General features: G+C 55.0%; 2 protein-coding genes across 3 annotated transcripts in view; one reads left to right on the top strand and one right to left on the bottom strand.

The window, feature by feature from the left end:
• Positions 1 to 2,329: 2,329 nt before the first annotated feature.
• NTPCR (nucleoside-triphosphatase, cancer-related) lies at positions 2,330 to 18,681 on the top strand. 2 transcript variants are annotated; one of them, XM_028531340.2, is made up of 5 exons: positions 2,330 to 2,501; positions 6,453 to 6,615; positions 7,095 to 7,191; positions 15,643 to 15,852; positions 18,031 to 18,681. In XM_028531340.2, exons 1-5 carry the CDS (start codon positions 2,468 to 2,470, stop codon positions 18,097 to 18,099), a joined length of 573 nt encoding a protein of 190 aa, XP_028387141.1. In that variant the 5' UTR covers positions 2,330 to 2,467; the 3' UTR covers positions 18,100 to 18,681. The 2 variants fall into 2 exon arrangements, with proteins under 2 accessions (XP_028387141.1, XP_028387142.1); XM_028531341.2 differs by lacking the exon at positions 15,643 to 15,852 and having other exon boundaries at positions 2,345 to 2,501.
• A 4,653-nt stretch (positions 18,682 to 23,334) lies between these two features.
• PCNX2 (pecanex 2) overlaps positions 23,335 to 24,369 on the bottom strand; it is a 204,245-nt gene continuing 203,210 nt past the window's right edge. Inside the window, exon 34 of the mRNA XM_028531220.2 lies at positions 23,335 to 23,693. Coding sequence (XP_028387021.1) covers positions 23,523 to 23,693 — 171 coding nt within the window. The 3' untranslated portion in view covers positions 23,335 to 23,522. The remainder of the gene's footprint in view (positions 23,694 to 24,369) is intronic.

Raw genomic sequence — 24,369 nt, 5'->3', positions numbered from 1 at the left:
CTGGGCTGCAGGCTCCTCATTGTGTCCTCACATGCAGAAAGGAGCTAGGCATCTCCCTGGGGCGCTAATCCCGCCTCCAAGGCTGACACTATGACCTAATGACCTCTCCATGCCATCACCTGGGGCATTAGGTATCCACATGTCAATTCTAGGGGGATACAAACATTCCATCTATATCATTAACCCTGATGAAGCTCTTTGCTTTGCTTTTCAAATGCTCCTCTGCCCATTTAACAGTAAAATGACCAACCCTCTAGGTTTGCCTGGAACTGAGGAGGGCTTCCAAAGACACAGAACTTAGAGTTTTAAAACTAGGACATCGCTGGCAAAGCAGATATGAAAACAAACAGAGACACGGGGGTTTTCAGGACTTTGGGGATTATAGAGATTTTAGACACGTACTACAGCCTACTTTGATAAAAAATGGTACTGGATCCTATCAAAGGGAGGCTGCACGCAGGTGCTGTAGGGAAATAATTAGAATCACCTGTTCCATAATTCTACCTTGGTTGGATAGCAAGCAAAAGTTAGATTCAGCACAGTACTTTAGTAACCAATTTATTTAAAAATGTGTCTCTAATTATCTTCCCCTCTTTTGTTGTTACTCTCGAATATAAGGTATTTCCCCTTTGTTATTGATGTGAAACCCCATGGAGGAAGCTCTACAAAAGGCCCCAATCAATGAATCATCACAAAGTGAAGACACCCATGTAGTCACGACCCAAAGAAATAGTGTTTAATGGAAAAAAAGAACCTCCAACTATGGAAGAAATTTCTTTTTGTTCTGAGCTATCAATCCTCTGCACCTGGAGTCTCCATGTCCCTTGGCTGCTTTCACCGTTGCCTGCTTGCAGCTACCAGAATTCCAGGTACAGCAGCAAAGTCCAACTCCTGGTGGACCTTGCAAACATAAACTGCTTTTCAGTGATGAAAAATATTACATAATTAGCATTTTAAAAAATTTTAAAAGAGCATACATTTATGACCATGTACCTGTTCCTTTCTTTCTTTTGGAAACTACTCTTGTGGGTTTATTCAGCTACCTCGGCTGGCTGTGCTTGATGGCGTGGAGGTGAAAGATAAACGCAGGTGGAAGGCCCCACATTACCAGGGATGCATTATAAATGTTGCAGAAATGATGGTGGCAGCTACATTGTACAAGTCTAAATATGTTTTTAGATGACTCCTTTTTAAACAGCAAGGCACAGAGGCCATCTGACTGGTGCGCACGGCAGGCTAAAGGGGTTCCTGCAGCTCCCGCGTGGGCACCAACCAATTAAGTCGAGCGCTCACTGAAATTGCTTTCTCAGCCAGGATGGAGAATGATTGATCGCAAGTCAAACTCCACACGTGTTAAACTGAAAGCGTTTACAGGTAAATCTGGCCCAAGGCCACGGCCACTTCATTTCACTGGCAGAAACATGTCAAGTGGCTAGGTGAGGGGGAAGCCACTTAATTCTTTGAACAGGGACACCCCCCTCCCCCAGCGGGGTACTGCATTTGTCTATGTTTAGGGGGTATGTAGCTAAGAGGGAGAAGTGGTCTTCATATCCAGGGCTGAAGAGAGCATGATGAGCGTTCTCAACCCCCGGGGACTTCAGAAATTGCCAGTTTGTTTTTTTATGTTTTTATTTTTCATTTACAGTTGACACTCAACATTGTATTGGTTTGAGGAGTACAGCCTAATGGTTAGACTTCATTATACCTTAGAAGTGATCCTCCCATAAGTCCAGTGCTCATCTGGCGCCGTGGCATCACAATATTACTGACGATATTCCCTAAGCTGTACTTTATATCTCCGTGACTATTTTGTAACTGCCAATCTATACTTCTTATCCCTTCATCTTTTCCACCCAATTCCCCAACCTCCCCCCATTAGCCAGGGAGTTTTAAACGGCAGGAGATCCAGAGGAATTCTGCAGCTGTGGAGGGGGAGCCCAGGCATCAAGCAGGTTCAATCAGATCATTCTCCTCCGCAGCTGTGGCTGACAACGCTGGGCAAGTCACACCTTCAGATGGGCTGTCCCCGCAGCCTGGGGGATTTCAGCCCGCCGGCCCGATCTCAGGGCAGGGCTCGGGCGACAGCGCTCACGTGGAACAGCGATGGTTTAGTAACTGAACTCCTCACGCAACCCTCCTTGCAAACACCCCACAGGAGGCCAGCGCCGAGACTGCTGTTCAGGGAGTCGCACAGGACGGGGACCACCAACCAGGGTCCACTACAACCCCCGTGCAGACCCGAGCCCGAAGACTGAGGGCGCACGCGCAGATGCAGACCGGGGGCTGAAGGCGCATGCGCTGGCCGCGGCCGAGAGCTGACGGCGCACGCGCGGCAAGGGGGCGGTGCTTCCGGCCGGCGGAGGTGGGGCCTGCACCACGCGGTGGGCGGTACTTAGACAGAGACCCCTTTCTCCGGATTGTGTCCGGGACCCCAAACCCGGGTCGTGATCCCCCTCCGGCCCGCAGTATGGCCCGGCACGTATTCCTGACGGGTCCCCCAGGTAACCCCGCCGGGTCTCCGCCTCTGGGAAGCCGACGGGTGGGCGTGGGGGCGCGCGCAGTGGGGGCGGCCGGCTCCCGGGCTCTGGATGCTTGGTCGCTGAAGTGCTATATATTGCCGACTTGGTACTCTGAAGCCTACGTACCCTTTCCCAGAAAGCGGGGTTTTAAGTACCTGGGGTAGATAGGATTAGAGATGAAGCCCACCGTGGCGAGAAGAGCAAACTTGTGGTGTGGGGACGTGGGCTTTGTTAAAGTAGTAGACAGCGGGCACCCGCGGCCGCGGTAAGAACGACCCTGGCCTTGCCTTGCCGTGGCGATGCGCAGGGACCATGCTCAGGATACCTGTCACCTCCGTGTTGAGTAGGAAGGGGCCCGGCTTCTTTTGAGAGTCACACAGCTGCCTGTGTGCTGATCCACTTTCGTAATTGAAGGAGGGGTCAGTGGAAGGGTGGTGAAACTTTTATTCCCTTTCTCTGAGTTCACTGACTCCTGAATTCCGCTCACGGATGAGGCTGCCGGCCGAGAAGTTTTGGTACCAAAGGACCCGCTCTCAGACCCTGTGTCTGTGCCTGGTCCCTCTGATGCCGGTCGTGGCGCAAATCCCTCACTCCTGCGAGCTCTGGAGTTCTCACCAGTGAATGGGATAGTGTGAGGTCAAAGGAGAGGCTAGAGGAGGAAATGGCTTTTAAAACACCGCGGTGCACATGTAGTGGGCATGACAACAAGAAGAGGCAGGCAGCCGGTGGGCCTCAGGCTCAGGGAGAAAGATGGGCTTAAGAGTGAGGAAAAGGATTCTTCAGCCCCTTTGCAAGGTGGGTCTAATGTTCAATTAGCTGAGAGTTCAGCAGTCAAAGATTGTAACCCTAGAATTCTCTGTCACCTTATTTTAATGATTATGCTTAGCCTTAAGTAGCAGAGGCTACTAATGTTGCAGACTTTGGAATCTTATTTTTACCAGGCAGTGGAGGAGCAGTGAGGAGGGAGGGTAGCGTGAGAACTTTCTGATAGCCAGAGGTACTCCCGGATGTTGCACAGGACTGTCTTTTGGAAGGTGATTGGTCAGCCCCTTATCTGAGGTCTGGGATGCAGTTTCCCAGCAGGATGGGCCCAGGCCCCCTCTGTGTTTCCTCACAGGGGACCTGTTCATGGTGATTGCACCTGCCTGAGTCCTGGAGGTTGGCGGGGACACAGGTGGGCCAGGTTGGCGCTGGTTCTCTCCGCTTCCTTATTTATAGAAGTTTCATACGCACGTAGTTGAAAGATTTGGGTGATTCCACAATGCAGCCCTCTGAAGCCCATCCTCAGGCCCACTCCCCCTCTTCCTCCCCGTCTCCCCACCGCAGGCACACTGGGATCGTGATTAGCTCCTAGTCAGTGTGTCTCCGGTATTAATGACTGTGTGAGAACCAATCACCCAAGATCCGGTGGGAATCCATAACTGCTTTTCCTATTGTGCACAGCTTTTTTCTTCCCTTTGGAATTAGTGCCTGTTGTGTTTTCATTCACATAGTTTCTTTTCGTCACCAACTCATCCCCAAACCCTGTGGGCTGGCTAAATCTTCTCTACGCGTTCAGACCAGCAGATAAGCTGTCTGGTCAGAGAGGGCACTCCGGCCCTTAGCTCTGCTCCCAGCTGCAGCTGTCCCACTGTGACCCAACGGAGGGTTTCTCTGGTCACCGGAGCCCATCTTGCCTGTGCACAGGGCAGGTCTGATGGGCCAGGGACTTCCTGTCCCCCAGGGGCAGCCTCAGATCCATGGCAGATGGAAGTAAGCCCCCTACTGCCTCCCCTCTCAGACAGGACAGCTGAGCCTCGGGTCCGGGACTGTGTCCTCAGATCCCCCCGGGGGATTAGGCTCCAGCTACCCACAGTGGTAACTTGCTTGCTCATGCAGTTACCTCCCTACCAGTGTGTCTTGGGGGCACTTCCCAAGTTACACTGCCTTCACTTGAATCTTTATCTCAGGGCAGGCTTTATGGGAGAACCAGAACCAAAATAATACTGGAGCTTTCTGCCCTGTTCTGTCTGTACGCAGTGCGGGCTGTCATCCCGGGGTCTTCAGTACCGCTCGGTGTGCAGCCAGTACAGACAGCACGAGGCTGGCAGCTTCGTTAATGCAGATGAAACGTTACCTGGAAGGCAGTGCTATAGCTGAGGAGGAAACAGAGACCCGAGCCCCCTGCCTCTTGCGTTGCTGTGTCCTACGTCACACCCAGGACGACAGCACGCACAGTGTGTCCCTCTGACCGCAGCCGCTCCAGTTTCTTTTTCAAAATGCAAATAGCTCTGTTTTTTCTTACATTAAGAGTAATATCCACTCATTTTCTCATTCAAGAAAGTTTTAAAGAAGACTGATATCACATGGAATTCCAACACAGAATTTTAAAAACAAATCACAATGGAGTAACATTGGTGTGCCTGCTGTTTCTAAACCTGCTTTTCCCCCGTACATTACTTTCACGTCTCGTGGTCTGTTTTCCGTGCTAATAAATGTCATGTGCCTGTTGTCAGACCTTTGCTGAGGACAGCTCCTGACCCCAGAATTTCTGTGCACTGTGGTAAGGCATGTTGAAATTACCCTTCAGAACAGTACCAGTTTACCTACCCACCAATGCCACTTGCCTGCATTAGTCAAATTAATTGGACTTTGCCAAAGCAGCAGTTGGGAGAGATGCATTCAGTAAGAGTAACAGATCATGTTTTGTTTCACGGACACTTAAAAGGGTCCCGAGGGAACCCTCATGACTGTGGGCAGCCGGAGAAATAATCTGACCTTCAGCGCTGTGGCGTCTCAGCAGAGCTCTGTTGCAGACCTGCTAGAAGTGCTCCCTGCTTTTCCTTTTTGGGGCGTTCATTCATGATGCCACTGGCCTGACTCTGTCCGGGAATGAGGCTCGAGTAATCAAAGTCGCGGTGACAGGAAGGCCCTGTTCAATGTCCGGCCCCTACTGGCTGGGTGACCTCGGGTAAGCTACCTGACCTCTCTGTGCCTCAGGGTCTTTATCTGTAAAACTGGAGCAGGAACAGTGACTGCCTCGGAGGGTGACTGTGAGCATTTAACCGAGAAAGCGCTCCTGAAGCATGCTGGAATGTTCTGGAATGTGCCTGGCTCTGGAACGCCAGTGGGCAGTGTCATTCCATTCGGCAGCACCTGCTGGTGCCTGTAAACACGAAAGGGCTCATCAGAGTTGAAAGAGCTCATCAGAGTCGTCCACAGGCCAGGCTGGGAGGAAGGGAAGGGTCAGAGGTTGGGAGGGATCTGTAGGTTATCATTTGGGGAGGGGTTGGGTCAGCCAAAGGAGTGCTTAGGGCCACTGGAGGTAGTGACAGAGGGGTCACCAAGCTAATAGGGTAGCTCTTGTGAAGAGTGTGAAGACTGCTATTTTTAGTGCTGGCAGTGGTACTTAAGGGACACGTTTTGAGGAGCCATAGTGAGGTAAGTCCATGGGGTAGTGAAGGGAATCTCCCACTTTTAAATGTGGCTACACAGTGCCTTGAAGGTGGAAATCCTAGAATGCCCAGCCTTTGACCCCAGCATGACCAGTTTCGCTTCCTAGGTGAAAGAGCGGGGCCACCCAGGGAGGGGGTGAACTTAGGATTCACAGGGTGCAAATTGCACTTGATACTGTCATTGAGAAGCCACTGGCTTGGTTCTAGATTGTGTATGTGACTAAATTGATACTGTTTCAGAATGTAAAAATAAGTGTAATATGCTGCAGATGTGCTGTAACATGCTATAAAATGTAATATGCTCCATATTTTTATTATGCTGGTTTCTACGTGAAATTAAGCAGTTTTAACCCGGGGCACTCAAGGTCGAAGTGAGGTTAATACTCATAAAACCCACTTGCAGCCCGTTTCCTCCCCACTGTGATTGCTCCCGGCGGGCAGAGTGCTGGGCACGCTCTAGCAAGGGACCGGACCTAACGGGGTTTGTGTTTCTTCCCAGGAATTGGAAAGACAACTCTGATCCAGAAAGCCAGTGAGGTTCTGAAGTCCTCCGGCGTGCCGGTCGACGGGTTCTACACGGAAGAGGTCCGGCAGGGCGGGAGAAGAGTGGGGTTCGACGTTGTCACGCTATCCGGGCTGCGGGGGCCTTTGTCCAGAGTTGGGTACGAGACTTCAGTTCTGTGCTGTTTAGTCCTCCCCGGGCACGAGGTCGAGCCCCATGCTCTCTTCTGTCTTGGAGAGTCTTAGGCCTTTGGATCTCTTAGAGAAAGAAGCAGATTGAAATCATCACGTGAAGAACGATGTGTACAAATCTGTATTTCACGTAAAGCTCATGCCATTGCCTAGGAAGCGCTGTTTCCTGAGCTGCTTTTGAGTCCTAGTTGGGGTGGCAGCTCCCTGGAGCTTCGGGGTGGGCCCCACCAAGGAGACCACCAGGCCTGCCAGTGGTGGTGGGCACGCTTAGAGGTCGCCCTGCTCCCGGGGCGACCCTGGGTTCTGGTCAGCTCTCCATGCCACCTCTCTTTGTGCAGGTGGCTTTGGACCAGGATTAGCCTAAGTGGGAGGCCGGAGGGTGAGCGGAGTAGCCAACAACCAGGAACCAGTACGGGGGTCTTTCAATGGGAACTCACTGTCTTTCCAGGTCAGAGCCTCCGCCGGGCAGACGGGAGTGCCGAGTCGGGCAGTACGTGGTGGATCTGCCGGCCTTTGAGCAGCTGGCGCTCCCGGTCCTGAGGAATGTGAGTGGTTTCCGCCCGGAGCCCCTCTGTGCGCAGTGCATTGTGGGACCTGCGGGCCCTGGGACGGAGTGGCTTTTGCTCTGAAGGAGAGGCCAGCTTTGCATTTTGTAGTTTAAAAGTCTTCCAGTGATTGACCCGTAATAAGTACCATATTTTGCTGTATGTAATGTGCACTTTTTTGCCCAGATTTCTAAGGGAAAATAAGGGTGCACATTAGACATGGGTAGTACTAATTCCGTATCTACCTAAGTGTTTTTAATGTTTTCATTTATGCTTATGAGTTAAAAGTCTAACTCTAGAAAGCAATAAAGATATCCGTATATGAAATAATAGCCTGGAATATGATAATCGGTTTCATTTCTAAATATAAATAAATGAATTGAAAGGTTAAAATTAAAGATTTTTTCCTGGAAGTTTGGCCCCAAAATGTGGGTGCACATTATACATGGCAAAATACGGTATATGCAATATAATTTGCTGTCACTTTGAACTATAGTTAAGTTCCTTGTCACATAAATTCAGCACATACAAAGATTTTGTATTGGGAGGGCTCTGATGCCCAGCTACCAACACCCCCAAACATAATAAGCCTTTTCTCTATTTTCTCTTAGTTTACATATTAACCCAGTTTTCACAGCATGAGCAATAGACATTTAGGAAGGAAAAGTGTCATTTTATGAATATAATGGAAAGCACCTAACACATTATGTTACTCTATATTGTTTCTTTTTAAGCCAGGTCATTGAGAGATAATTCACATGCCATACACTTCACTCATTTCAAATGTAGTGATTTGTAGAATTTGATTTTTTCTAGCATATTCACAGGGCTGTGCAGTGCTCACCACAGTCTAAGTTCACAGCGTTGGTGCCATCCCCAAAGAAACCCCACGCCCACTGAGAGCCCAGAGGGGCGGCCTTTGAACTGAACTGAAAAGATGAGGAGACTCCACCCCTTCAGAGAGAATAGTGGGTGTTGGGGGGAGGGGCCTGGGGAGAATATTCTGGAAGACGGAGGCCCCAGGCCCTGGGGCGGGAGCCGGAGGCAGACAGCTTGGTGGGGTGGGTGAGGCCGGGAGGCAGGGCCTTGTGGACCCCATCAGGGATGTGGGCTCCATTTGCCGAGTTACAGACTTGGGACTTCCGTTTGCCTCTGTGGAAATGGGTGGTGTAGACCTGTCTGAAGGGGCTCTTTTAAACCTTCCAGCAGTTTCCATCACGTCAGCAATAAAGTCCGAGCTCCCCCTTCTGGGCTGGAGGCCCTGTGCTGTCCAGCCCTGGTAACTGCCCACCTGCTGCCACCGCTCTGTGGCCACACTAGCTCCCACACGTGCCCACGCCTGCCGGGGTGCACTGGCCTTTGCCCTTGGCCCTGGCCGTTTTCTTCGGGCGCATACCCCTCAGATCCTGGCTTCGCTGCTCTTTTCTGACATCCGGGGCTCAGCTGAAATGTGCAGTGAAGGGCTTTAGCAGCGTTCCAAGGCCGCGGGAAATTGTAGCTGCAGCCTGCCCAGGACGGTTTCTACGTCAGAGGGCTGGCAGTGCTGGGCGCTTGGTTTGGGGAGGGGCTTCGTTTTGGGTGGGGCTGCTGCTCCTCAGAGCCTGCAGCCGCTTTGCCACCTCCCTCTGGCTGGGGCTCCCGCCTCCCCGCCCCCAGCCCCTCCCTCTTTGTTTCCTGCTCTGGGGCTGTCCTGGACCTGCTGCCCTGGGGTTTTCTCTCCAGCTCTTCCGGGCAGATACAAACCCATCTGCTCAGACGTTCAAAAGGCAAGCGGAATGCTGCAAATGAAATCCCAGGTAAAGACGCCGGCTTTGGCAGGAGATCAATACACAGAATTGATTTTTACTTGCCTTGCTCGGAGCAGACTGAATCCTGGGAGTGCGTTGTGCGCATGTGCCGAGTGTCTGCCAGATTCCACAAGAAATCGAGTGCTGCAGGACTAAGAATTGAATCTCTTTTTTAATTAAAAAATAAGGCAGACTTCTCCATTTATTTATACTTTAATTACCAAACCCACAGGCTGCGGCTTCTTACCCAGTCCAGGGCATGGATTTCTTTTCTGAAGCAGGGAGTCTTATCCCATCGCGTGTATTTTATTGGGATGAGGAACGGAAAAAAGAATGAGTGTTTTGCCTTTATAGTAAAAAAGAGAGAGAAAAGTTTAAATAGGCAACAAACATAGGGGAATCAAGGGAGACAAATTCTGCTATTGGCAATTGGCACGACCAAGTGAAATGAACCGAAAGCTTCAGAAAGCACACGCAGGCAGGCCAACGCCCTGACCCAGATTGACGGTGTGTTGGTTCGTGGTGCCGGGATGTAGGGAAACAGAAACCCTGGCGGTGACTCTCTGGTGGGTGTCTATGGTGTGGACGTAAGAAGGACAGTGCTGTGTCCCAGCGGGCCTGCCTGCGCTGCGCTGGGGCAGAGGGAGGGCCTGGAGCTGGGAGCAGCCGGGGCGGGACAGCAGGGGCCTGGATGGGGCTCTGGCACAGCCTGGCCCCTCTTGTGATGGTGCGGCCCCTCTTGTGATGGTGCGGGTGCTTCCTTCCCTTGGGCGGGGCGGGGTCTCGAGGACTTTTGTGGGCTCACGTGGGAGATGAGGAAAAATCGAGTAAGACTGGGAACATTCCTAGACGCAGTAGTGAGGATTTTAGAAGGTCCTTTGTAGGGTTGGTGGGTGTTTATATATATATTTTATTTCATGGGTGACATCTTAGTTAACAACATTTGTTGTTGTCTTGAGTATTTGAGTTCAACGTACCCCAGGTAGGAAATTCGTTTAAAACAATGACATAAAAGGAAAAGATGAATAAGTGAGTTTCGCCACTGTTATCATAATCAGTTTCTGCCCTTTTTCTGTACCGAGTCCATCTTCCAGTCGTCCAGAATTGGGAGAACGCTGTATGTAGCTTTAGAGGCTGGGAGTTTCCCGTAACATGGCTGAGTGATGCTACGGGAGTGGTCCTGAGCGTGACAGTCTTTGCAACCATGGTGATTTAATGATGGCCTATGACGTCGTGATGTGGATTTTCATCATTGGTGTAACCGTCCGTTCCTCGGTGTCGGACACTGAGGTCACTTAGCGCTGCAGTAGGCGGCCTTGCCACAGACACCGCGCTCATCATCCGTCCTTTCCCCAGCTGTGCTGTGCCCTGGGAAGCATCTGGAGGCGAGTGAACGGTCGGGGTTTGGCCGCGTGCTGCTGGGTGTGTCCGTGACGGCGGTGTCCCTGGGCGCCCTGCGCGCTGCCCGTGGGTGCGAGCGTTTGCCTCGCTGCACTTCGCCGGCGCGGGGCTCTGTGTGGTGTTCCAGCGGGAACACGCTGCTTTGCCCTGGTTCGCTTTGTTACAGGAATGAGGTTAGATGTTTTTCATCGGGCACTTTTTTTAATCTAAATTGTTTGTTCCTTTCCTCGTTCCTTTTTCTTTTGGCTTAAAAGAGATCTTTTATAAAGCGAATAATCTTTTTATATTGGCTGCTTGTATTTTTCTCAGCTGTGATTTTTTTTCAACATTGAGAAAGTCTGTCCATATTCCAAGTTATTATAAAATGTGTTTCTTCTGTGCATGTACTTGTTTATTTTTTTAACTTTTATGTTTTAAACCATCTGGGTTATCTTGACTGTAATATACAGCCACACTCTCAATTGATTTTCTTCCAAATACTTAGCCAGCTTACCAAAACCATTTGTAAATAACCTGTTCTCATTAGTTTATTATGCTTCATTAATCACTTTAAAAATGTGTGTCCGTGTGTAATGTTTTAGGCTCTCATTGATCTGTTTGATTCTTGCATCAGTACCATGCTATTTTAATTACCTCAGCAATTAGTCATATTATTCCTCAAAAACATGTCTTATTCTCTCTGGTTTGTTCACTTCTCCCAATTGTAGTGGTGGTAATGGTGGCGGTAATGGTGGTGGTGGTGGTGATGGTGGTGGTAACAGTGGTGGTAATGGTGGAGGTGGTGGTGATGATGGTGGTGATGATGGTGGTGGAGATGGTGGAGATGGTGGTGATGGTGGTGATGGTGATGACGCTGGTGGTGATGGTGGTAGTGGTGGTGATGATGATAAATAGTTATTGAGTGCAAATTGTGTGCTAGGCACTAGGTCATTTAATCCTCAGAGTAACACGTCACTGTATTCTTGTTTCACAGATGGGGAAGCGGAGGCATAGGCTGGAGAGTAGCCTGTAAGATAGAGCTGGCGTGAACTGTAGAATCAAGACTTTATGATCCATCATAAAAAGTCTTAGACGGAGAGAGGGATGATACAAAATTGTAGTTATTTATAGATGAAGCATCTCTCACCGTGTCAGACAGCCTTCACCCTCCAGAGCCAAGAGCATGATATCTCTGGTCTTATTTCTTCCTCTGAAACGTGGTGGGTGAGGTTATCCACGGGTCCCCTCTGTTTCCCGATGCCGCCGTGACTAGGACTGGTTTCCAGCTGTCCAACGGTCAAGGCTGTTGGATCAGCCTGCCCCTTCCACGGGGGCTTCGCGGTCAGCCACACGGCGCCGTGTCGGAGTTTGGTCTGGCACTGCGGGGCTTGGCGCTGCTGGTTCCCAGGGCGCCCCCTCCTCACACAGGGAGACCATGATGGGCGGCCCTGTATGTCTTAAAGAGCAAGGGACTTCCACTCACAGCCCTACTGTTCAGGCTCAGCAGCGTCATTTTAGTGAAGCTCTGTGGAAGGAATGGTAACCCAGAACAGAACAGCCGATGAAAACCAACAGAGTCTGAACTTGCATTTTCCTGTTTTGATCACAATAAGGCTTTTAGTACGTGTTTTGTTTTCGAGAGTAGGACCTACTTTCAATTCTGAAGTAAAGCTCCGCTTCACATCTTTAAAGCTTCGTCTTCAGGGGCGAGAACCCCTGTCTGGGGAAAGGCTGGGTTTTCAGTCCCTTGACCTACAAGTGCCACTGAGCTTTTCAGGCCGCTGGGCGTGGGGCGGGTTTCGGGAAACCGGGGTGTCTGTGGTCAGGCTCTGTGTCCAGAAGGTTGCCAGGAGCTCTGCATGGCTCCGTCCCTCCTCACCTCCCGTTCCTCGGCTCCACGGTCACACGCGTGCGTCAGGGTCAGCCAGGGAAATCAGACACAGCACACAATTAACAACTGTCCGTGGAAGCACCCCTGCCGTGAGTGAGACTGGGGGTGAACCCTTGCCTACGGGTAACCTGACCCCACAGGCAGAGCAGGCCTGATGCCGAGTCTCCCACCGCCTGCAGCACCTACTCTGGGGCCCAGGGCCGAGCCGGCCTGTGCCTTGGGTGTCGGTGCCTTCGTGCAGCCCTTCTGCAGCCCGCTCCTGGTAGACACGGCGGGTGGCATTTGTACCGCTGCTGCCGCGTCTCCCTTCCCTCACCCACTGGGTCCCGTCCCAGCGCTGGGTCCTGGCCCTCCCCCCACGCACGCCAGTCTCAGGTCCCACGGGCCCTCGGAGGAAGTTCACGCTGACGTGCTGCTTCCCTTCCTGATGGGCACGGTGAGGTGTGCACGGTTTTCCTTCTTTGTATTGATTCTCACTTTTTAAACACTGTATTTGGATGTCATTTTGCTCAAGAATAAGGACAGTGTAAGATCACCTGTACACTGGTCATCCAGTCACCTGGATTTGACCTTCGCCCTGCTGTTCGTTCACTGTCTGTGTGTGTGTGTGTGTGTGTGCACACGCGTATGCACATATGTGTAAACACATACATTTGCAGGGCAGCCCTTGGAGAATACATTGTAGTCACCAGTGTACTTAACTCCTAAAACAATGTTCGGTGTCTTTTTCCTTAGAACAAGGAGACACTCTTGTGTAAGTGGTGCCGCCATGACTCTCTCAGTAAGGGCCACACGGGAAACACGCTTTGACCTCATAACGGCCCTTCCTGCACCAGTTCTGTCCGTCAGCTCAACAGTGTCCTTTGTGATCTCCTTGTCCTCCACCCTGGGGCCGCCTGCTGCACTTCATCATTGCATTTCCTGAGCTCCTTCCCCCCGGGGCATCGCCCGTCATTCTTTCACAGCATTGACCTTTTTGAGGAGACACCTCTGTTTTAGTAGGACCTTCCTCTTTGGGGTTTCTGCTGTTCCGTGTGTTTAGGTTCAGCCGGAATACCACAGACACGGTGGTGCGTGTTTCTCGGGCGTCTCCTCTGGGGGCACGTGACGTGTGCCGATACGATTCTGGCTGCCAGGTGAGGGGACCGCCCTCTGTCCCCACTGCAGACTGTCCGTCTGTCCCTCTGAAGCTCCCAGGCAGTGAGTGCGGAGATGCGTGAAGACCGTGCATGCCCTGCTCCTCAGAATTTCTCCTGATTTTACTTCTTAAGAACTTTATTAGTTTATCCTAAGGTAAAAATAACTTTCTTTTTAGGTTTCAAGTAGAAATCAAATTTAGCTACTGCCTTTCCAAATACTTTCTGTAACAAGATGGGCACCATTAACAAGCGTAAAATCGCTGGACGTTCAAGAGCTGAACTCTAAGAGCCATAATGTTGGTTTTTTTCTGAGTCTAAGCTTTTGTGTCCAGTTATCTCATTCATTGGAAAAAACATCATCCCCGTTCTACGGCAGCCCAAACCATCAGCTCTCCAGGCAGTCTCTAATAAAAGGACATCAGGCATCAGAGAGTCCAAACTTTTATCAAAAGTCTAAACATGGACCAAAATGTTTACTAAGCAGGAGAATGAAAATCAGTTCATAATTATAAGCAGGACCTGCTGATGCGAAGGGCAGGGGTTGCCCTGTTGGGGGGGCCCTGTCCTGCCTACCCCGCTGTGTGCGGGGAGCGGGGCTGTGGGGGTGCGGATGGGCCGTTCTCTGCCTGATGGGACGGTGCTGGCGACGGCGGTTATTCTGAGACCCCACATGTGGGGTTCTTTTTGAGAGTTGGAAGGAGTAAGATTACTACAAAAAACTAGAGAGTTTTTGTGGCTGTGCCTCTGGAGGCCCCCAGAAGCGAAGCGTTATCGCTTCTCTTTGTAGAGAAAGCTGTTTCTCCGTGGCCAGACGGGTTCTGAGATCCGTGCTTTCCTTATCTCCTGCCGCAGGTGCGCAGGCGGGCGCGCACACAGGGTGGGGGGGGCTGGCGGGGTGCTCTGGCAGCAGGTGAAGAGGACTTTGTAATCAGCCTCACGTGCAGCCCTCGGAGCCGTGACTCACCCGGAGCCTAGAAAGCCTCCTCCGAGCTCCCCGGAGTGCGGCGTGGGCACTGCCGCGTCCCTGCTGCAGAGGAGCTGCTCGAGGCCCCGTTGGCTTTCTCTGGGGAGGACCTGTGGGGGACGCGTGTGTCAGTCATCTGTCGCTGTGTAACAAATGGGGGCCCCGGATCTAACGGTTCCTGAGCCAACGACGATTTATCATCTCACAGGGCCTCCCTGGGTCAGGAGCCCAGGATGGCCGAGCCTGGGGCGTCGGGCCACCATGGTGTCTGTGTGGTGCTGTCCAGCTGTCGGCTGGGGCCGCAGACACCCGAAGCCTGACCGGGAGGCACCCGTGCCTGGGTTCGCTGTCAGGGCGGCTGGGCGGCCTCGGACCCTTTCCACATGGGCCTCGCCAGCGGCTGCCTGAGTGTCTCAGTAACATGGCAGCTGTCTCCCCCAGAGCGAGTGAGCAGTGGGGGAACAGAGAGAGAGTGAGAGTGAGTGAGCATGCGGGGTGGGGGGAGTGTGGGGAGACAGAGACACATGTGGGGGAAGAGGCTGAGACCAGACCCAGCAGGCTCTGCTACCCAGTCTAGAAGTGACGTACTGTCTTCTCTGCTGTGTCCTCTGGCCACACAGACCAGCCTGGTCCCGTGTTGGGGTGGGGCAGGGGTTCCAATCCCAGGGGCTGGCAGTCGTCAGGACCCCCGGCTCCACCCATGCTCCTGGTGGGGCTCCCAGGGCGTGTTGGATGGAGGGTGCAAAGTCATCAGCGGCGGAATCTGAGATATTTGAAGGGCATGACCCTGCTCGCTTTTTAATTCTAACCAAGACACCACGTTTCATTTTTACTTCTTTCCACCAGCCCTCCTGTTGCAGATTATGGAATAAATGGGCCTTGGCCCGCAGCACTGACTTCCTCCTGGAAGACAGGGCATCTCATTTCACTCAGAGTCGGAAAGGAAGGGGCGGTGTATTTCAGGGCTGGCGGGCTTGTCTCGCTTCCTTTGTACCCGAGGCCCTGGGGTCCGCTGGTGTTCTGGGTGGACACAGACGGAAAGCATGGTTATCACTGGAGCTGCTCCGAAGGGGCGGGGCTGCCAGGAGACCTGGGGGCTCAGGGAGTTGAGTGCTCGAGGTGGGACGGTTCCCAGGGAGTCGGCCCCTGTGGACCGTGAGGTGCATGGACTTCCACAGTGTAGTTGGCTCTGGCTCTCCCTGGTGTGACTGCTGGCTGGGGAGCGATTGTGGGGTGGGACCCTGCTCCGTGTGCCTTTGGTGTCCCAGCCCCCGTCTCTGTCACCCTCAGGTGGGTTCCGGTGGCGGCCCAGGCTGCAGAGTGTGCGTCATCGACGAGGTTGGGAAGATGGAGCTCTTCAGTCAGCCCTTCATCCAGGCAGTTCGCCAGACGCTGTCCGCCCCGGGCACCGTGGTCCTCGGCACCATCCCCGTCCCCAAAGGGAAGCCGCTGGCCCTGGTGGAGGAGATCCGGAGCAGAGCCGACGTGCGGGTGTTCAGTGTGAGTAGTGCCAGTCCTAGGGCTGCTGAGTGGTGCGGGGCCAGGACAGCAGGCGGAACTCGGCTACACCTGGGGCTTTGAATTGTCTTCTTCACTTCTCTTGCTGTAGAAGGTACACTGAAAGGCATCATCCCTGCCTGTCCCTGCAGCCAGCGCCTCAGCTTCGTTCCGTAGTCCCAGGAGGTGCAAACGGTGGTCAGCATCTTCATAATCTTTATTTAACCATTGATTGAGCACCCACCACGTGCCAAATGCAAGATCCAGGTCCCCTGGGACTCAAGGTCCCGGCCTCACGGGGCAGCACAGAGGGCTCAGATGTCCGTCACCCAGCTTCCCTCTGGGCTCCAGCGCAGGGAGGAGGAGGGGGACAGCTGGGTTCCTTGCTGCAGCCTTCCTCGCTGTCTCTTTCTGTCCCCAGCCCCCAGCCCCCTCTCTAAGTAGCCCCTCAGGAGAGACCGCAGCCTGAACCTGGTGGTTGACGGAGGAGTGGCGTCGAATCCCGCCTGGGGCAGGCCCTGGTGCTGACGGCAGGTGCTGGGCATGCTCCAGCACTCGAGAGGTCGTTGGCAGCCCGGGGGTGGAAGGACAGCTCAGTGGGCGTGTCACATAGACATTGTTCCCAGCGTGATGTCCAGAACTCAGGGATATCAGAGGGGCGGAGCAGAGTGTTAATGTAGTTTTGGCTTTCATTATTTTTAATGATAAGGTGTCCTCAAAATGAGTGTTTTCCAGCTTTAGCTTTTACTCTTTCAGCACCTAACCTCGGGTCCTGTGCGGGCGGGCGTGGAAGGCCTGCTGGGCCCAGTGCTCACCCCTGGTTCTCAGCCTCCGTGTTCTGCGTGCCGAGGAGCCCAAGCGGGTGAGGACCCTGCGCATTTCCTCGTCAGACATTTATTTAGCACCTGCTGTGTGCCAGGCCCTCTGCCAGACACCGGGTGAGGTCTGCAGGCGACCGGGTGCATCCTTCCTCTTGGGGTCCAGGTGTAGCCACACGGGGCCCGCTCAGGTCCTCCGCATGCACTCGGGGCCTTCTCTCTGTCTGGGCGCCCCTCTGTCACTGTGCCCTGTGAAATCAAAGGCCAGGGGTATCGGCTCGCAGAAACCCTTCCTGGCTGCCTCTGCCGCTCCGGTGTGCCCTCCGCCCTTGTGGGGCTCGCCGTTCATTCATTCATCCATTCTTCGCCCTCGCTCCTGTTCCCGCCTGTGCCCAGGTTCTGGTCTGCAGGCACCATGAGGTCAGGTCTTACCTGAGTCATTTCTCTGTCCCCAGCACCTTGGCCCATTTCTGGCCGGCACGCTGTCAGGGGTGGCTGGGTGACTGTCGAGGGGGCCACACAGGAAGGGTTGGTGATGGGAGGTGATGGCCCCGCCCTTACGTGGGGTGGCACCCTGCCAGTCAGCTCCCTGGTGGGGTCACCCTTTTGTGGTATTCCTTGGACTGTGGAGTCCTCACAAGAGGAAGAGAAGTAAAAAATGTGTCATCAAGTGAAGCTTGAATAAGCTGTTACTTCTGTTTTTGTGATGGTGTCGATCGGAGAGCAGGCACACTGGGGACTGGAGCCCTGAGTTTAGTCTGCACACGGCCCCTGCCGGCTCAGAGCTCAGGACACCCCTAGGTTGTTCTCGGGGTGTCAGCATCCTCGTCGTTCTGATGTCAGGGGCTCCTGGCAGCACTCTAGTTTCCAGGTTCGTGGACAGGCGAGTGGATGGCTGACGTGTGGGAGCATCCAGAATTCTGGGTGCGACGCAGCAGGTGTGCTGGCCACTCCCCATGGGCCCAGCTGGTTGGCGTGTTCTCCCGGCTTCATCCGGCAGGTCCTTCTGGCCAGGTCTGGTCGGTCTGGCTGCGCACCACCCTGCATCCCCAGTGTCCACTCTGGAGCGCTTTGCCTGTGGCTTCGTTCTTAGACCCTCTCGTGGTTAGAACGCATCTGTTGTGAACTCACTTCCACTTTGCAGAGGCTGGTGGGCGTCCGACCGCTCCTGCCCTGTTTTCTGCGCGCCCCAAGAGCTGGGCTTCCTCCGCGCTCTCGCCTCCTACCTGCCTCGTTCCTGGGTTGTTGTGGCATACCCCACCCCCCGCTGTCCGGGTTCTTCTAGAGTATTGCCTAGAAGAACCTAGGGGGCAACTGAAGAGAGGAAACGGATCTGACCGCCCTGCCTTGCTTCTTCCCACAGGTCACCAAGGAGAACAGGAACCACCTCCTGCCGGACATCGTGACGTGTGTGCAGAGCGGCCGGCAGTGAAGGTGATCGGGTCGCCGCGCCCCTGCACGTGAGGGAACATGCCGCCCCAGAGTGTCCCAGAGCGGCCTGCTGGGGGCCGCCTGCAGAGGGTCATGCCCTCCGGTCTCTGAAGCCGTGTGGCCTCGGCGAGCAAGCCTGACAGCTGCTTTCCGTGAAGTGTTTAAAAGAGCGAATCAGCCGTGAGGCTGGATCGACTGTATGAGACTAATCATCCATCATGGCTTATATATGCCGAGAGTTTTCTGTTTATTTCTGCTTGCAGTTGTGCGTGTGGTTTGGGTAAATCATGAAATGAGACATGGCTCTCGGGCACCAGATGGGGCTCGCCCCCGTGGAAGTCTGCGAATGTGTTGGGGGCGGGGGAGCTCCCGGCCTCATCAGCTCTGCGGGCTGTGAGCAGCGGGTCCCTCCCCGGGTGCCCTGCCCAGGTGCCCTGCCGCCCCGTGCAGCGGGAAGTGATAACAGTTGTTTGATTTCTGAAAATTATTGTTTCAAAAGAAAACGATTTCAGCCGCCCCCATCCCTTACTGTTTATTTGTCTGCTCGTTACTTAATAAAATAAAGATGAAGGTGATGGTTGGACACGTGTGTCCTCGTGCATCCTCCTGCGGGAGGGATAAACAGCCTTAGGGACGGGCGGCCTTTGGAACCCGGTGGGTGCGGGCGGGCAGGCGGGGGTCAGATCCGAGCTCCACTTTGGCCAAGTCCTTAACCCTTCCTGTGCCTCATTTCCGGTCCAGAAAACGGAAGTGCAGGTCGGCACGGGGAGGCTGTGGCCCCCTGGGGAAGGGACCATCATCAGCCCCCTGTGTGGGTCCCGGAGAGCCCGTGCCAGGGCGGGGCTGGCGGAATGGTGTGGGCAGGGGAAGGGGAGCCCACAACAAGGCGTGTGGAGACCACTGACACCCCAGAATTCAGAGGATAAAGCTGCCTGTGAGTGGTTGATGTACTGGAGTGGTTCGCAGTTCCCTGCATTTAGGTAATTTCTGGTGAAGATTATGGATTTCGGGGTTTTATTAGCGACTAGTGTCAGCTACAGACCTTGCCGGCGTGAGTGCTGGGCGCGGCCGTCCGTGACCGCAGACTGCTGTGGGCTGGGCGCTGTGGACGGTGCGGGGCGCGCTGGTGTCGAAGCCGAGGACACAGGCTGCAGCCTGGTCTGGACCGCCCAGCCTTCGAGGGGCCACAGCTGAAAGGCCTGACAGATTGGGGAGAAACCCCTTCGAAGGGGTGCAGCGTTCAGTCCGAGGAAGCGGGTGTCACTGACTCACTGTCCCTGCCCCAGTGGGTTGCTCAGGGAGGCCGAGCTCGTGAAGTCCAACAGGCTGGGTGTGACCTCAGGTCACAGGACAGGGGGACAGGTGTGTGCAAGCTTCAGTGTGCGGGGCGGTCACTGAGACACCTGGGGGCTCCCCCCACAGTAAGTCCACTCCCGTCTGACCCCCAGGGCCTGGAGGGAGCCCCACTCAGCCCCCGGAGAGCGGAGAGGGAAGGCGGGGGCAGGGGAGAGGCCATCCCCGTGCACCCTGACACAGGCGCACCCAGGCCTGGCAGGGTGGGTCTGACCCCGGGAGGGACTCCGGATGTGCAGGGGGCTCGTCTGTGCAGCAGGGGGACATGCTCCTGCTCCCTCTGCCTCTTGTCCCGAGCTCAGCGTCCAGCCCCGGCTGTCCAGCAGCCTTTGAGTTTGTCTGAAACCAGGAGGAAAGCAATGGCGTTTATTCAAAGAAGGTAAACTGGCCCATTGGAGGACACTCAGGATGGAAGCCGGATGTGCTTCTGGGGGAAGGTGCCTCCGCACAGCAGTGAGCAGGGAGGGCCTCGGGAGGCCCTGGCGTTGGCGTGGCACAGGGAGATGTGGCAGCCTGCTCTACTGGCAAAGACACAGGCTGCAGTGGGAGGTGCAGGCTGGAGCCCGAGTCTGTGTGGCTCCCACGCCCCGGGCTGCCTGTCTTGTCCCAAGTGTCCTTGCCCCCAGGTCTCAGCGGGACGTAGCGGTGGGGAGCGGCAGCGCTCTAGAGCGGAAGAGCACTGGGTGCCCTCTGCAGCCAGGCCCTTCAGTAGCGACCGAGTCACGTTGTCAACAGACTGATGGGAAGCACCTAGGAGGAGGTTGGGTGCAATCCATCCACTGTAACAGATGTGATTTAGTGAAAGATCGGGTGGTGGTCTGAATGGCGGTGCCCCCGCCCCGCCCAGAGTCTTACGCTGGAGGCTAAGCTCCCGTGGACGGTGTTTGAAGGTGGGCCTTCGGGAGGTGATTAGGATGGATGATGGCTGTATAACAAACCCCGCAGGGCTCGCTCGGCCCTTCTGCCAGGGGAGGACAGTGAGAAGACAGATGTCATGAACCGGGGAGTGGCCTCACCAGACACAGATCTCCCAGCACCTTGACCTTGGCCTTCCCACCCTCCAGCACTGTGGGAAAGAAATGTCTGTTGTTTAAGCCACTCAGTCTGTGGTGTCAGCTATGAGGAATCCACAGATGACTACCTCGGGGGCCCAAGGGGCGCAGTGGGTAGCAGCCCGCTGAGGATTGGAGGAGGAGGTGGTGACGGCGCGTGTCAGGAAGAGACACGCAGGCAGAGTCTACCTTGTGATCCCTTCAGTCCCCAAGCACCAGCCAGGATCAGGGCACCAGCCAGGAGCAGAGCAGAAAAGGCTGAGCACCGTCAGGCTGGTGTCCCCCAGCTGCGGGGAGGTGCTTGTGGGAGGAAGGGTGTGGCATGGGGCAGGTGGAGACAGGGGCTCTCTTCCCTGAGCTTGAGACGCCCACTGTTCAAATCCAGGCACTTAACAGACTGCTGGGTGCGGTCCAGCCCTCAAGGAAAAACTCCGAAAAGCACAGAGTGACAGGGCTGGGAGGGACACAGCAGACCTGACTTGGAGAGTGAGTGTCCCAAATCCTTTTCTTTTGCCCTTGACTCGATCGCCAGCCACTTAACATGAGGCCTTACAAAAACTGTTTCTCTGTACATCTGAGTAAGCGCCTGTACGGAGAGAGACACGTCTTTTAGATTCACAGAATGGAATCTCTGACCATCCTGGCTGACAGGCAGGAATCCTTGGTCAAGTTGCCAGTTCAGGCGCTCCCTCCCTCCCAGCCCTCAGCTCCAGCAGGGCGGGGGCGGGGGCGATGGTGGCCCAGGAAACTCGGGATGGGCCTCGCCCCTTCTTTCTCCTCCTGCGCATCTCCGTGTTCACAGGTTGTGTCTGGGAAGATGCCGCGTGTGCTGATGGCAGGTGCTCGTGTCCCTGGAGCGCAGTGACTTGGGGCTAAATGGGAGAGGTTGGGGGGGAGGCTCAGGCAGAGAGGGCTAAGCAAACGGGGGGCTGGGGCACTGCCCATTTTATGGGCAACAAGAAGTTGGAGCATCGCGTCATTTTAGAGAAGCACTTGCCAGACACCGACGGTTGGATGCACCGTGTGAAATCTAGAACCGCCGAAGCCAGGCTCACGTGATTTATCACATCAGGCGCTACTGGCTCTTTCTTATCTTAGGGGAAAGAATTTTGTTCTGTGTCCAAACGCAGAAAATAGCTCTCTAGCTGTGTGCTGGCAGAGCACGTGAGGAGCTCCTGCAGGAAGTGTCGCCCCAGAATCCCTTTCAAACGGGTGCTGCTCATGCAGACAGGATCCTGCGAGGACTGCTCTCTGCAAAACCGAAGACTGGCTGAAGGCCAGATTAACACGTTCGTGAGTTGTAAATATAAAAGTCGTGCACGATTTAACAAAGTGACTGCGTCGCTGACGGGGAGGAAGAGTGGTGGAGGGAGTCCAACAGCGCTGTCCCTTTTGGGCCCCACGCTTGGGAGGGAAGCGTGTGCACCCAGACGCAGGCTCCCGGCACACGCAAGCCGAGCGTCCTCTCTCACAAAGATGCTGCTGACAAGGTGGACCCCTCCTGCCCCGGCCTGCCCGGCGGCCGTGCCGAGGCCTCGGCTGAGACATGGACCCAGCGGGTGGGGACACGGGCACTCCCTGCTTCTCTTGTCTGCGTCGTCTGCATCATCTTGGCTTCTCCTCTGCTGGCTGGCTCTCCAGCTCTTTCTGGGGTTTCACCTTCCGTTTGTCACCTCTGGCTGCCCCAGGGGTGGTCCGTCATCTCTCTAAGTGGGAGGCCACACGCAGCTCGGGGCTGCCGTGTGGTCCTAGGGCTGGGCCGTGAGTGGCCCAAGGCCGTGTCAGGAGCTGCAGCTGAGTGGGGACTCGGACCGAGAGCAGTGCACTGTGTCTCTGGCTATAGAGCCCAACTACTGTTGTGGATTGCTAATTCTTTTTTACAAAACAAACAAACAAACAAAACCCAAGAGCATTGCCATCTACTTCCAAAGGGTAAGGAATTCTCTGTACATATTACCCTCCCCCTCCCCAGACTTCCAGATCCTAGAGACCCTGAAGAAACCTGTACGACTGTTCCCAAATTATTTCTAACTGCTGTCTCCTCAAAAGGGACGGCTCACGGGGTCAGCGGTGATTGTCCTCACGGGCTGTGCCCCTGGGGCCCCTCCCCTGCCTCCTGTCGGCGAGGGGCCAGCTCGCACCTCCGCCCACGAGGAACATTAAAATGGAAAAAGTCTCAGAATTTGCCCAAATGTCATTCTCACAGTAAAGGATTCATTTTTTTAGATAGGACAACAGTTTCAGTAGAACTCAAAGAACTGGACACAGCAGTAACTATAAACCTTTTAATTCCAAAAACAAAGGAGTGTGCAGGTGCCCCATGGCCCCGGGGTGGGGGGCACCTCGGGGCCTGGGGAGCGAGGGTGTGCCCTGTGGGGGGGCGGGCTGCTCCGATGCGGTGGGGCACCGTGTCCCTCCGAGGTGGCCCGGGGCCCTGCCTGGGCTGGATGTCACGCTCACCCCGCTGGGTGTTGCCTGCCGGGCTCTGTCACGGGGCGCTGTGGGTGTGACTGCGTGCACGGGCACCGGTGCATACTCACCTGGCGTCGGCGTAAATACTACAAAGCGGCGAGGTCGTCTGGATGCGTGGATGTGGCCTCGGCGCACGGCTGCTCGCGGCTTCCCCACGGTGACAGGGGTGCGCCAGAGGCCGGTCCCTTACCGTGCAGCTGCCTTATCCCCACCAGGGCGCGCGGCAGCCTGTGTGCTCTGCCGACCTGCTGCAGACACTCCACGGTGTCTCTGTGGATCTGCACATGCTCCGAGGTGTCTCGTGCGCCCTCATTCCCAGCTCTGGGGCGAGGAGGCCTGCGTCCAGGTGTGTTTCTTCGCATCACGTGAGACGTGTTTCAAGAACCTGAGATAAAGTTACTAAGTTTTCTGCGACAGCCCTCGTTTGTCCACGGAAAGGGCCTTGCGTGGATGACAGTATTTTCAGTCTGGGGGCAGCAGGAAGGAGGAACAGGAAGAGGCGGTGCTGGGGGACTCGGTGCCCCCCAACCGAGGGGCGCCCCCAGCCCTACTGCTCGTCCGAGGCGCTCTGCTGGGAAGCCGTGTCGTCTAGGCCCATGTCCTCCTGGCTGGCTCGCCGGCAGACCACCCCGAGGCCCTCAGCCACGGCCTCGGCCAGGCGGCGGCCGCGAAGCTGCCCTCGCTCGGCGTCGGTGGGCTCGCTCGGCTCGGAGAAGTGCTTCCGGAGAGAAACGAGAGGCGAGCGCTCAGCAAACAGGTAGGTGTGGCCACGTCCACCTACTGACCCCAACTGCTGCCCGTCCTCACCCACTGACCACAGGCCTGACAGGGTGGGAGCGCGGGTTCTCAAGTCGGGCCGTGTCACAGAGCACCCGCGGGCGGCCTTGGAGGAAGGACGGAGGGTGTGGGGACCTTTCCTTGGGTAAGCTGGACGTGCTGGAAAGATGACCTTGGGGAAAAGGTCACTTCTGTGCCTGGATTTCCCGGGTTTGGGTCAATGTCCCTTCACAGATGCTCAGCCCCCGTCACAAGTGCTAGGTCCTGCAGGCGGGACCCCGGACGGCAACCCAGAGGCCTCTCTGTTCTGAGCTCTCGCGGTGCCAAGGGCTCCGCCCTCCTTGGTGCAGAGACGGGAAGAGAATTCCCAGACTCCCAGAGCTGCACCCGCAGCTTGTGTCTTACATAGGCCGGGGATGGGAGAAAGGTGAGATACTCAGGGGTTTTTCATCGAGGAAATGAGAAAAAGAGGAGTTTGTTTATGCATTTAGTGATCTAACTAAATTCAGTTATAATCCTGAAAACCAGGCTCCTCGCTTGTGGCCGGTGTGGCTCAGGTCTCCGGGGAGCCCACCAGCCCCACCCTGAGAGGAGGCCCAGCCTCGCACACTCAGGGC

The sequence above is a fragment of the Phyllostomus discolor genome, chromosome 15 (assembly GCF_004126475.2).
Source record: "Phyllostomus discolor isolate MPI-MPIP mPhyDis1 chromosome 15, mPhyDis1.pri.v3, whole genome shotgun sequence".
Lineage (NCBI taxonomy): Eukaryota > Metazoa > Chordata > Mammalia > Chiroptera > Phyllostomidae > Phyllostomus > Phyllostomus discolor.
The sequence above is the reverse complement of the archived record's forward strand: the minus strand, read 5'-3'. Positions and strand labels throughout refer to the sequence as shown.

Coding starts and splice junctions, on each gene's coding strand:
- NTPCR (XM_028531340.2), top strand. CDS start 2,468: ATGGCCCGGCACGTATTCCTGACGGGTCCCCCAG. Junction 2,502..6,452: donor ATTCCTGACGGGTCCCCCAG/GTAACCCCGCCG, acceptor GTTTCTTCCCAG/GAATTGGAAAGACAACTCTG. Junction 15,853..18,030: donor CCGACGTGCGGGTGTTCAGT/GTGAGTAGTGCC, acceptor TTCTTCCCACAG/GTCACCAAGGAGAACAGGAA.